Raw genomic sequence first — 14,335 nt, forward strand, 5'->3', positions numbered from 1 at the left:
AGTTAATCCAGGATGGTCTTCAAAGACATAAGTCATTAATCTTAAAGTTCATAAAAAAATATTTTCTTTTAATTTTTAAAACACTGGACCTTAACGCTTAGGCCTACTTAATTTACTAATTTAAAACCATGACTTACACTTTACACAAATAACTAATATTGTAATTTATATTCATGATGTTAGCCAGTGGGGAACTGGCTCCCACAGTGAGACTGGTTTCTCTAAAAGGTTATTTTCCTCCATTAACCAACATCTTATGGAGTTTTGTGTTTCTTGACACAGTAGCCTTCAGCTTTCTCACTGGGGTTATAAATATAATACATTTTTAATTATTTAATTTCTTTACACATTGTATAATGATAATTAATCAAACTACACAATGATCACTTTAAGACATTATAAATATTACAGTTTAATTTTTTTGTTTTTGGTAATGCATGATTTCCTGTAAAGCTGTTTTGAAACGATGTGTGTTGTGAAAAGGGCTATACAAATAAAACATACTTGACTTACAAAGCTCGTTCAGTTCATTTAGATTACATTTGGAATTTTACTCTGTTTACTTGCTGCTTTTGTGTTTTAAAACAGTTGTCTGCTGGGGACAGAATGTGGAAAAAGAAAGACGGTAAGTGCTGACACCCAGAGGATGCTACTAATCATTGGCATCCATGCAGACAACATAGAATGAGACATGCAATGGACAGAGACAGAGAGTCCATTGCATGTTATTATCATAAACAAAAATTATTTGAAAACTGAAATAATATATATATATATATATTATTTAAGTGAGAAAATTTAACACTTTTAAATGTATTTAAATTATATCAGTTAATACATAAAATTGTGATGTAAATATAATTAATAACTATTACTAAACTGCAACTAGAAACTTTTTTTTTTTTTTTTTTTTTACATTCGTACAGTAAAATGAAAACTAAACTAAATTAAACTAAATAGGACCAATTGAGAATAAAACTAAAATAAAAATTAAATTACAAAAAAATAAATCTATATCTAAAACTATAATCTAAAACGAATAACTGTTTGTGGCTAGAGGTCAACTGATTTAACAATGAACATAAATTATAAAATGTAACATTTAAATAGGTTGAGAGGGAAAAAAACTCCTGATATCTGATTGTATTCTTTGAAGAGGTTCAAAGACATTAAATGTCTTTTCATATTGATGTAGAAACGGAACAGATAAAACATTGCTCTCTGGGAGTATTTGAACAAAAGGAAATGAACCATCCATCATTTCACTCCTTTTTTTCCCTCTGTCTGTCTCTATCTCTCCCTCCGTTTGCTAAAGCTCACAGGTCTAATCCACTGTTCAGTGTGCATGTGTGTGTGTGTATTACTGCACTCATCCTGCTTGGAATACATTTTTGAACAGCTGTGTTTACACATCTCATTGATTAACCTCACTCCAGGGGCAGGAAACACAACTTAGGTCTGCTCCCTTACTGCTCCATAATCTTTCCCTTTTTGCGCCGCAGCCCCCAATATGCCCTATGCACACCCACACTCAATTAAACAATCCCAGTGACATAACCCAGAATTTTTAAGATGTTTATACTCTGTATAAACAATTTCATTCTGAACCGTGAGGTGCATTAAACTAGCCAACATCCCAGTTCTTTTTGAAAAATGTGGAATTGAGATATCTGTTGGCTTAAACTGTGACATAGATATGCAGTTGAAAAAAAAAAGTACATGAACCTGTTGGATTTACCTGAATGTCTGCATAAATTTGTCTTGAAACAACACAAGTCAAACTCAGTCTGCTTCAACTAATAAAACACAATAAGACAAACACAATATCTATCTATATCTACACTGAACAAACTGTAAATATTTTATCTGAAGATCAAATATCATATTTTGTGACCAAATTATGCAGAAATCCAAGTAAATTGTTCCTGCAACCATAATATTGCTCCTGTTTGATGAGCATATCTGAGACATTCCAGCCAGCAGACAATGTATTTGTCTCTTTAGTAAATCACATAAAAGTATACAAACGTAGAAGTCATTCAGATATCTAATAATACCATTAAATATGGCTTTCCACAATAAAAAAAAAAAACACATATATCAAATGACAAATAATGAAATTTATTCTTCTATATGATTCAAATTTTCTCTAATTGTGCAACTTTTTTTTTTTCCAGAAAATGCATGTTTATTTACCATATTTATAAAAAGTTAATTAAGGCACACTTTGGACAATTAAGCTGTTTACTCTGCTTTTTCCATTGTGAAGACATGTGATCAATCACATTCTCGCTCATTGGCTCATTGGTAAGCAATTAATTGAGCAAGCGAGTTGTAAAACTCTTTGGTCACACTTTGTATTAGGTGTCTTTAATTACTATGTAGTGACCTTAAAATACTTACAATATAATGTATTTTCTGTGTAACTACTTGTTATTCTGCAAAATTCCCATTTGCTGCTACTGAGGTTGATATACGGGTAGGTTTTGGAGTAGTAGTAGGGTTAGGGTTTGGGGTTAGAGTAAGGTTTTAGGGTAAGGGTTGGGTTAGGGTTAGGTTTAGGTGTAAGGTTAACAGTGTTACTACAAATGTAATTACTTGCAGGTACTGAACTTTAAATGTAAGTACAATGCAAGAACACATATGCACATAATAAGGACATTGTATCAAATGCTTAAGTACACAGCAGTTAAAGAGACCTTATATAAAGTGGGACGAACTCTATTTCTTTCAGATAGACTCAAATAATCTGATTTTGTGATGGTGATAAGAATAATCCCTTTTCTTTCATTTGTCACACATTGACAAAATCTGTGACCTCTTGGCTGAGTGCATTTGTGGCCAGTGTCAGATGGAGGGCTTGGGTCCGGATGGTTCACTGATGAGCAAGATAAACCGATCAAAAGTAAGACAGAGATATGAATAGAGGTTTGGTTGAATGTTCTTTGGTTGCAGGTGCAGGTCAGATAAGTCGACGTTTCAATTCCGAAGATGGATGCCTCTCCTCAGCAGGAGCAAAAGGGGAAAAATCCAGCGCGAATCAAAAACACCTTCACTAAAAGGATCAGATGGGCCTTCCACTTTTCACAGGCTCACAGATGAGTGGAAAAATAACAGGCTTTTCTTATTTTCCCCTTGCACATCAATCTTGGGCAGAGAAACATCTGCTCATAAGAGCAACAGGATGTGGGTGTATGTATGATCACGCACACAAACATACTAAAAACAAAACACTTTCATGCACATTTATTCTTGGAACAGTGACTGGCAAAATGGATTGTCACACTTCGGCTGAACTGCCCAAAACTACATCTAACTCTTTGAAACTGTGACATTTAAAAAGAAAAGTTAATCTAATTTAAATGTGATGCACTGTCCTGAATTGATGTAAAGGCTACATAATTGTAACTTCACATTGGTATTTATTTACCATAATTAACACTAAATATTCCAACTGATTACAAATGACAACATTTTATTGTATTTCATTAATGTGGTCATTCCAAAATCATTAAAATGCTTCAGACAATTCATGCAGTGGTGAGAAACTGTATTTCACCACAAGCTGAATTTTGGTGGTTAGATGTCTTGTAAGCCTTTTTAGTACATTGAGAAAAAAAAAAAAAAAAAAAAGATTCTTTCTGCGTTGAATAAGTTAGCTTAAGCGTGAGGAAACAGATCAATATTTAAGTCCTTTTTTACTGTAAATCTCCACTTTCACTTTCACATTTTTCTTCTTTTGGTTTTAGCCATTCACATTCTTTGTGCATTTCACCACCTACTCGATGATTTTATAGTAAAAAAGGACTTAAATATTTATCTGTTTCTCACCCATACCTATCATATAGCATCTGAAGATATATATATATATATATATATATTTAACTACTGGAGTTGTATGGATTACATTTATGTTGCCTTTATGTTCTTTTTTTAGCTTAAAAATGTTGGAACCCATTTACTTGCATTGTAAGGACCTACTGAGCTGAAATATTCCTCTAAAACATTTTGATTGTGTTCAGCAGAAAAAAAATCATCCACATCTGGGATTGCATGAGGGAGAGTAAATTAAAAGAGAATTTGCATTTTTCAATCTTGAATAATTAATAAGCTTGCATGATTTAACAGTTTGCAAGTTTATTTAAACAGTTGTATTGTTATTTAGTTTTATCGTATGCCAATTGCTTGCCAGATCTCGCAAGAGATACAAGCAATCTGGTCTGGAAAACCAAGCCCCCCCAAAAAGAGCCACATGCCTCACCAAAAGAAGCGAAAATAAGCAATAAAATGTTTTCCTGTGTGGTGGCTTTATCAGCATAGAAAATGTAACAAGCATACAGTTAATTTAAGTATAAATTAATTACAGATCTGCTTTTCAGTCAAATCTGTATTAATGCATCGTTTCTAACATTAATTCAGTGAAGACTTGGAAACAACTGAGAAATATAATTTTTACCTCTAATAATGTTTTCCTTGTATCTGGATTAGCTGTGCATGTACAGTATATGTAGTAATTATACATAGTTGTTAAAACTCTGCAACAGACAATTAGGCAAAGAAATGTGTGGTGCCGTAGTTTCCCTCATGATCAAAGCACATTAAATTTTTTTTGGGCAACATGAATGGTGTGAAAATTACTGTGATAAACCCTTTGGCCTTTGGTGTCATGAAAAAAAAAATTACTTGAACTAAATTAACCTATTAAAACAGATTACCAGCATATAAAAATAATGTTTTCACTCCGGAACAATTGAAAATCACTTTGTTCCCGTTTTCACTTACGTTCTGCGAAACATTTTGTTTCGTTATGTACATTTATTACACGATACTCTGAAAAACTCTATTCTGATTGGTCAATTGCGCCATCTAGAGGTACAGATATTTCAGAATACCAATTGAAGATCCAGAGATTAAGACATATTAAAATGGTCATCTGGGTATTGGGGGAGTCAACTTTCCTGCTTCTTGGATAACAGTGCGATCTCAGTAAGCTAATGAAATAATTTCAACTCAAATCAATGTTTCATATCCATTTATTTAATTATTTGTCAAGTTTTTAATAAACTAGATAATGAGTAGTCAGTGTAGTCATTATTTAAAAAAATAAACACCAACAGAACTCAGGAAACCGAAGGTGGAATTCAGTTGTTCATCGATTGCTTTCTTCAACCAGAATTACATAATTTCAAGGCAAATCGATATTTTATGTCCAATGTTTATTTATTTGGTAAGTAGCCATGTAATAAGCAGTATATACAGTCAGTTGGTTGTTATCATAAAATGAACCCCTTCAGAGTTATACAAGGGACCTATTCCCATGTTTGGGTTTATTTTGGGGTTTATGATTTTATACAGTATCTTAACAGTTCCATTAATGATCCTTTTAGTACTTTTGAGTAAGAAATGTTTGTAAATGAGAAATACAATTCTTATTGTATGAGTTCATTTAATATTTTAATTGATTCTTGCAACTGGTATTTACACAGAATTTTTCGTTCAGATTTTTTACGAATTATTTAATTTTAATAAAATACCACAAATTAAACAAACTACACAATGCGTATCTAATAGTAATATGCTGATTAGTAGTGTTGCAGTGCTTCGGAATGGTATAGCATAGGAAATACAAATGAGTAGGCTGTTCAGTGCTGGGTAGAAACAGATTACATGTAATCTGGAATGCATAATCAGACTACAAATTAATAAATACATAAAAATAATTCACACCATCCTTTTCAGCCATTTTGGCCAAAAAACAAATTTTTCTTTAGATTTTGGCCTTCTGTCTACACTGAGACAGGGGACAGTGGTTTTTGTCAGTGAAAACGTTTTTTTTTTTTTAAACGCTCTCCCAAAAGGATACATTTTAAAATGCCGTCTTCACATTGTTGTGTGGACTGGGAAAATGTATATATCTGAAAACGATGATGTATTTGTGGTCATGTGATGCAATCATGTGATCCATTCAACCAAAACAATTAAGTCATGGCGGTCCATGTTATAGTGGCACTGTTGTGCCTGATATTCACTTTGATAGCATTGTTAAAGAAAAACAATTATTTGTACAACATTTAAATTGCATTCCTTCGAAGGCGACAGGAAGTTTACTTGGAATTGCTGTTCGACGACATAACGTGGACAATTGCGTTTCAGACCATACATGCAATGGCAATTTTTGTATGCATAGTAAGGCGATTTAAGCGTTTACATACGTATCAGTGTGGACGAGTAACTTTTGGAAAATTTTGAAAACAGCAGTGTGGATGAGAGCGTTTCAAAAACAAAAAAGCTGTTTTCAAATGTATCTGGATTAAAGTAGATGTAGCCTAAAACACACAAAAAAACATAAATTCTGACAATTTGATTAATAAATTAAGTTTCTTAATTGCCTTTAAGCAACATTATACAAATTGTTTTTCGATTTTCCAACGTAAATGCATGTGATATCAATTAAACAAGAGTTTGGAGGTACTTCAAAAGTAATCCAAAAATAATCAGATTAGATTTCCTAAAAATATAATCTTAGAGATTCTGTTACTGATTGTAATATTAGTCATGTAATTTGTAATCTGTACCTTATTGCAATTCTGAAGTAATCTTCCCAGAACTGTGAGTATTTCAGCACAGTGTTTCATCCGTAACTGCAGAAGAATAATTAATGGATCCGAAAGTCTTGAAAATCTTTCGTTTCTAATATTTAAAAAAATTGGAATAGGTTTTCGGTTTCCAACCCACCCTATGTTACTGTGGCTGAAGTTGATCCACAAGTTACAGCTGATTGGTTCATGGTTGGTTAAAATTTTGAGGTGATGTGCAGTGTAGACAGCCTCTGACCTGACACAACATTGGCAGACTGTGATAAACTGAGCATTGCACCTCCAGCTACTTGTGAACTCTTCACTTGGGGAATTTCAGTGGCCACGTGTATTGCAAACTAGCCTTTTTACTGCATCAAAGAGTTACTCTGTAACTCATTAGAGAGGTCAAAAGAGAGAGAGAAAGCAAAAGAGAATACAATAATGTGCTTTCGTCCCTTATGGTAGTACACCTAATTAAAACACCCTGTAGATTGGTGACTTGATGGTGTACATTCTGAGTGCCTCATCCTGAGTTAATGTTTCTATGGTAACCAGTTAGGCGCCACATGTATGTTCCATGGCCTAGGTGCATTAGGCATTCCTACATGACCATCTGTGGAACCTCTCAAGAGTGTGAGGCTTTATCAGACAAATAACTCCTAATCCCCCATATCAAACCATTAATCTCTCGCTCTCATTCTCACTCGCTTGCTCTAGGTCAATGTCAGTGTGTTAGAAGAGATTTTCCATTTTTTATAGATTCTGTTTTAAATGGACTATTGGTTAGATGTGACTTAGAGAGAAGGAGAATCATACAATTTCATTTGGCACTGGTGTCTCTCTACCTCCATAGACAGAAAACACACACACACACCCACGCACAAACACAACAGGTCTATCTACATGAGCATATGTTCACTAATAAGCAGCTCCCCGGGGCTTTTAAAAGCACAATTGATTCCAGACACCACTATGAGGGAGTTTATGACTGTACACTGGGGATGAATCTCACAAAAACACATACAGATCACCTCAAAATCGAAAGAAATATCTATAAAAAATATTTCGCATAGCATAAATAAAGTTTATTTTTAGACTCATTAGAATTGTTTGGATTAAAACATTATTTTTGTCCAAATTGTAATTACTGTAATGCATGAGGCTGTTTAACTTTTTAGTTTTTTTTTTTTAATTCCCCTTATTCTCAATGGTGATAAGATTTTAAATACTATAATTATTTATAAAAAATAACTGTAATTCAGTCATATTTTAAATTTAAATCTGCATACATTAAAGGGATGCGAAACAAATAACGTTATGTATAAATACTAAACAAATTAAATAATATATGTTTTTTTGCATTATAGTTATGACAATGAGTTTGATTGAATGATAAAGTTGGAGAGGGGGTGATTAATCATCTTGAAAATAATATCACAATGCAACCATTCAAATCATAATGGTCCTAAAAATAGACTTCATTTTCTGATTAATTTAATTAAAAAAATAATTCAAGGTGAACAGTAACCCGGACACGTTCTTTGTTTTACAAGATTCACCCTTGAAGTTTTCTTCCAGCTATGAGCAATTAGCCAGGCGTATTACGTTGACAAACCCGAGGCAGTGTCATTTTAGTTATTGATGAGAGTGATAGGTTGAGACTGCATCAGTCATAAAATGAACAATTAAATACTTATATTCTCCTGAATGACAAGATGTAACATCGTCTTGGAACAAATACCCTAACAAATCCCCTGGTGAAAATGTGCTCAAAATAATACTGAACCCCTACAGCAAAACAGATGTCTATCAAATTTATTTTTTCTCTCTTCTTCTGTAAGTGTTTACCGTGGACTAGTCACAGTCTCATGGCTAATATACATTCTGAAAACACATATAAACACCCTAACACACAACTAACCTGAGGGATTTTTTTTATTATCAAGCACAGAGGCAGTAAAATTGCTTAATTAAAACATGCATTTTTTATAAGCTTTGAAGTGCTGTGGAAGGGCCATGAGCTTGTATTGGCAACATCAGGAGACAAAGACTGTGCTAAAAGAGAGAGAGAGAGAGAGAGAGAGAGAGAGAGAGAGAGAGAGAGAGCAAGAGAGACCATCCGTCCAGCAGAGATAAGGACTGTCCTTATTTGAGCAGTGGAAGCCGTTTTCTAAGTTGCATGCTAAAACTGAGTGTGTCCCTGGTGGGCAAACATACACATAACACACACACCCCCACACAGACTGAGAGCTGCCCCGCACAACCATCTACAATAAAACTGCTCGGCATGAAAAGGCTCACAAACGCAAGTCTGCGTGTATGCGCGACTGTTAAAGACGATGAAAGAGTGATAAGTTAAAGCACATTATTGTGCCTTAAGACGAAGGACTGGGGACTATCAAGGGCAGTCAATTTAATTCCCTTCGCTTAGCAAACATCACAGCTCAGCTATTATCAGCCCACTCAAGATTCAAAGCACCTTGTGAGAAATAAAAAGAACACGCTTTCATCTTATTTAAACAAAGATCTCTGAGACAAATCATGACAGAATAGGGAACAAGTGCAAGTCATGAGGACAATATTTTCTTCTCTCCACTCTCATCATCGCTTGACACCTGGAAATGTCTTCCCACTCCCCCTTCCTTCCGTTTCTCTTTTAACTATCCCTCTCTATCTGTCTCTGTCTGAAACCAAAGGCAGCTGCCTTGCTACCCAGTCACTCCATGACTTAACAGTCAACTGTTTTGAATTTAGGCACAATAATGTCATGTCTGATGATCTGCAACAAATTCATGTGTGCTTTAAACATAACGATGGAAATATTTTGTGACTAAAATGGTTATTTATTGAAAGAAATACAGTCATATATCCATTTAAAAATGGATTTTTATTAAACATCCTTCAAAAAATAATGATATATATTTACAGTATAAAATTGTCTTCTTTTAAGAGAAATATAACACAATTCAGTGATGTTTATGCCTAAAAAATAAAAAACTAATTGCCAAAGGTATATGAACTATAAATGTAATTAAAAGGAGAGACTAGTTTATTTGTCACACCCCACTGGCAAATAGTTTTGTCTTGTTTTAATCATAAACTTTTGAAAATAATAGCTGCGCCCAAAATCGCATACTTCGTATTTTACAGCAAGTATTGTGAGCATTGTGTTCACACTGAAAGCACAAAGAAAAGAAAGTACTATGATTACTCAGATGATGTACTTCTTGTGGAATGTTGGACACTTCATGCAATCAGCAGTCGTGGCTTGCCCAATGTTGCGGAAGGGGCGGAATTACCTGGCCTCGAGACCTGATAAAACTATTGTAATTAATGGTGAATATGACAACTAGCATAACTTATGTGAAGACAACACCTCGCAAATGTGAGTTGAATGCTTTACCATCACGCATGAGTGTGAATATGTACAAATTTGTGATTTGTGTTGGACTGAGGTTGGCTAGCTTGCTAAAGCTAGCTGAAACACATTACATGCAATTGAAACGTCACATCCTTCAGCTGAAAAAGGGCAGTAATTGTTTTTAAACAATAAACACATGACCATATTTTAAACATTCATATACTAGATGGCCAAGTGCATAGTGTATAGTGGAAGTGCATAATGTATAGTGCATCATTTGGGACACAGCTTGTTAGATTCTCTGAAAAAAGACTTAATATCTTATAGCATTTAACATTTTTTAAGAATTTGTAGATATTTTTACTGGAAAACAAGACATGAATACTGATTAAGAAAATGATATTTTAATAAGAAGGCATCTTAGTAGACAGAATGTGATGCTGGTTTCAAATGTGCCTCCATATACTGCCTGAAAAAGCAGCTCTTTTCAGATTTAAGACACAGCCTTTGTCTCATTCTTTCTTCCACTCTTCTTCCACTTTCTCTCTTAAATCCAGTCTGTAATCTTTCTGTGTTCTGCACACAAGAGATGAATCTACTCATCTCCCATGATGCCTTGCCTCTGAGCAATGGGTAACATTGACACAATAGACATGCCTTTAGCATTTTAAGATGGAACACACATCTCATCTTTTTCACTCACTACTTTCCATCTTATGAAACAGGAAGGAGGCAGAGGTTATTCCAAGAGGGGTGTGGGAGGAGACACATCTCCAAATGAGTGGCACGTAAACCGGACAGCCTGCTATTAATATTGTGATGGGGACATCCACACATCATAATAATACACAACCTGTCTTTCAAAAGTCATCTTTCATTTGCCATTCTACCTTGGCTCCATCCAATGGCCCAGCCATACCTTCCTGTCTCGTTCCAGTGATCACAATCAATCTACTGTATAAGATGTTTTCTCTTTATCATGCCCTCCGTTCATCTATCCATCTGCCTTACCTGTCAAACTCTTTATTTTCTGGTTCTACTGTATAACCATTTCACATATTCTCCACTGTGAGCCTGTAAATGCCTTTTTAAAGAGTTTCTGACACTGAAAAAACAGACATTGACAAGGTGAAGGAGTAGAAGGTCACAGTGTGATCTTCCACTCCCATGGCTTTAGCCTCTCCTAGGGGTTGAGACTCTTTACCACATCCACTCTTTGATAAGAGATCATTTCATACCTCTGAACTCAGTAACCGGCCCCCTTCCCTTCCTAATAATCAATCTCTAAGCACAACATCATTGTTATCCTGTGTCACTCCCTGAGCATGTCTGCCGCATTAAGTCTCCCAGGGGCCGATCTGATATCCCTTCCTGTACCCTCACAGAATCACACATGGTGCCAAGAATCCAAGGTCAGCCAGCTAGGACACATCAGCTGAAACTTAACTCTTTTATTTTATTAACCTCCATTAGTTCTCTCTGAACAATTGTTCTCATATTTTATCTTGCTCTATAGAGCACAACAGTCTTGCTCCGAAGTAAAAATCCCATTCATAGGCAAATACTAATTTTAATAATAAATTTAATTACAAACTGGAATCTCTTGTTGATTTGTCAGTCAGATTCGTCAGCTCTGGAGGTTGTTAATCAATAGCACATGCTTCTGCTGAAGTCATAAGTTTAACCCTAGCCTAACCCTTACCTCAAACCTTCCCCTAACCCTATGGAAAAAATTAATGGGAATAATACTTGGAACAAAGATGGATGAAAAACTGGGCGGGCACTGTTGCACTCTATTGCTTTGCTTCTAATATTACAAGCTACCTAACTTACAGTGGTAGAACAAGATTCTGAGGTATAACAAGACAAAAAACTGGTATCTCACCACTTGTGTCTACATCCGTCATTCCCTCTTTCACAACAGGGATGCAGTTGTCCAAGTAGACTCCTTCTCGGTAGCATCCATTAGTCTCTTTGTCAGGTGGAGGCTGGTCCCAGCATTGGCATGGTGTCTGCATGATTCCACAGGGTCGGTTTGAGGTACTGTATGTAAGGCAGTCCTCTAACCACTGGCACAACATTTGACAGGCAGCCATGCTTGGATTACGCTTCCCAACCACAAGATACTCCATCTTAAACTCCCCATCCCCATTCCTGGTCCCGGTGCCTGCTCGGGGAAGCCCTTTCCGGATCTGCAGGAATTGTTTCCCTGCCTCCAGGAAGGCAACATGTGTGGAGGCATCACAAAGCTTCACTACCTCGTCAAAGCTCTCCATTCCAAGGAAGGTTCGTGTTGTCTCCAGGAAGGAGTCGAACTGGAAGGTCCGGTGCTGTCGGGGAATGCAGTCTCTGATTGGCTTTGTGACCTTAATGAAGATGGTGTAGCGCCGTGGGTCAGGGTTCTGCAGGGTCCAGGTGCAAGGTGTGCTGGCAAATACAGAGGATGAGAGAAAGAAACCAAAGAAACGACTCTGGACCAGGGTGGAGCAAGTGTCAGACTCCGGGCCAGAGGGGGCAGCACTGAACATTTCCAAATGCAGTAATTGGAGAAGAGGAAACAGCAGGACAAATGACGAACAGTTCCGTAAGAATTTTGATATCATGGCTGTAAATGGCAGAAGTATGTGCAGAACAGGGAGAGACTGAAATTTATTTCTCCTTTTTGCACCTTTTCTTGTGTTGATCAACGGCCTCTTATTGTTGATCTGTTGATATTCTCAGTTGTTTGCAGAACTGTTAAGACTTACAGTTCAGGATATGAGAGAACGTTGGCTCACTGATCCAGTTTGTTGTCCATAATGCCACACAGCATCAGAGAAATCTGTAGTAATAGAGAAGACAGAATAGGCTGGATGAGCCAGATGGAAAACAACAGCAATTATCCATTGACCAGATAAGAGTGAACATAATAACTTTAAAAATGCAGACACATGACTGACTCTGGCACACAAAATTACCATGCTGGGCCATATTGATTGAAAAGCGCTCCACCTGTGATTCACATTCAAAAATACATTTTTTGTTCTCTGTGAAGTACTTTATGTAAAACGTCACCCTCAATCTTGAATTTCATGGGTGAGCTCAATAATTTGTCCAATTATGGGGCAATCAATTACACATATATGAACACCTGCTGTCATTCATTATTTCTAGTGCATTTGCTTCATGCCAGAATGATCAATAGCCTGGGTCCTTATCGAATCATTAGACTAAAAGTGGATGGATCATCGCTCAAACAGGCCTGAGCGGCATTTTTTCCCTGACAATTCAATATTTGGTGTACTTTTACAACACTTAAAGATGAGAAATATGTGAGGTCACAGAGAAGAGCAGAAGACAGACATCTTGGAGACCATTCTGATGTCATTGCAACATTTCCATGTGCCATCAGTCACTCTAAAAATGAACACCCGGGCACCCTGAGAGCCTGATTCATACAGGAAGATCCCATGCTGGTTTTATTCTGGGTTAATCACTCTTGTCGAAAATCATTAGATTTTTCCCCACATTTAACATGCTAAAAATAATCCAGACAGGGGAAAATGTGAGCACTGATTCATATGGTTTTAAATACAAAAAAGTCACTTTGTGTCAAGTGTCTAACAAAATTAGACACTTTATCACAAAATTGCGATATTTATGACAATCACTTATATATAACTGTCACAATCATATTACAACCATTCCTTTTTAAAATCAGGTAAAGGATCTTCTCATCAAACTTAGTATGTTTCCTCCATGCAATATTGTTCATCAGTTGGCTTCAGGGTATAAACGGATAGATCTTTCTTCAAATAAGATGCGTGCTCGGTACTGTTAAGAATGTGTGTGTGAGACCATTTTGTGCCCAGAGGAATAGTGTATCACTGAGAGAATTCTCTGTTATACTGACTTTATGGAACTATATTGCATTGCAGTCTCAACATTGTATTTTATATTTCTCCAAGAATTCCTTTGGAAACATGAAAATAAAAACATAGGAGACAATTGTTGACATACAGTAAGAGTATGACTGTTGATAGATAAAATGGTTTGGGCAGAATTGAATGAGAAATGTTTCAGTTAAAATAGAAATCTCAGACTTTTGATTGCAGACCAAATTGACAATTGCAATTGTTTCTCAGAGTGAGGTCTGTATAAGTACACTTTCATGGCTTCTCTGTGATAAAACTAATTTGTTCTGATGACAATTAAATCCCGGGGGAGGAGCAAGACTTTTGATGACGTTGATCACATGATTGCAGATGCGCTTGTTATATTGTCAAATCATCAATCCACACATTGTGTCCTCTGTATTTGCATTTAAATATGTTTGGAATTACTCTAAACTGAATATAAAATGTTCAAAGCATGAGGGAACCACACTGCAAAGCACTGCGGACATTTATGTGTACAT

At 35.8% G+C, this 14,335-nt stretch overlaps 1 protein-coding gene across 1 annotated transcript in view; it reads right to left on the bottom strand.

The window, feature by feature from the left end:
- Positions 1–14,335, bottom strand: part of LOC127658351 (adhesion G protein-coupled receptor B1-like) — a 115,686-nt gene that overhangs the window by 78,473 nt on the left and 22,878 nt on the right. The window contains exon 2 of the mRNA XM_052147594.1: positions 11,825–12,760. Coding sequence (XP_052003554.1) covers positions 11,825–12,542 — 718 coding nt within the window. The 5' untranslated portion in view covers positions 12,543–12,760. The remainder of the gene's footprint in view (positions 1–11,824; positions 12,761–14,335) is intronic.

Source organism: Xyrauchen texanus, chromosome 17 (assembly GCF_025860055.1).
Source record: "Xyrauchen texanus isolate HMW12.3.18 chromosome 17, RBS_HiC_50CHRs, whole genome shotgun sequence".
Lineage (NCBI taxonomy): Eukaryota > Metazoa > Chordata > Actinopteri > Cypriniformes > Catostomidae > Xyrauchen > Xyrauchen texanus.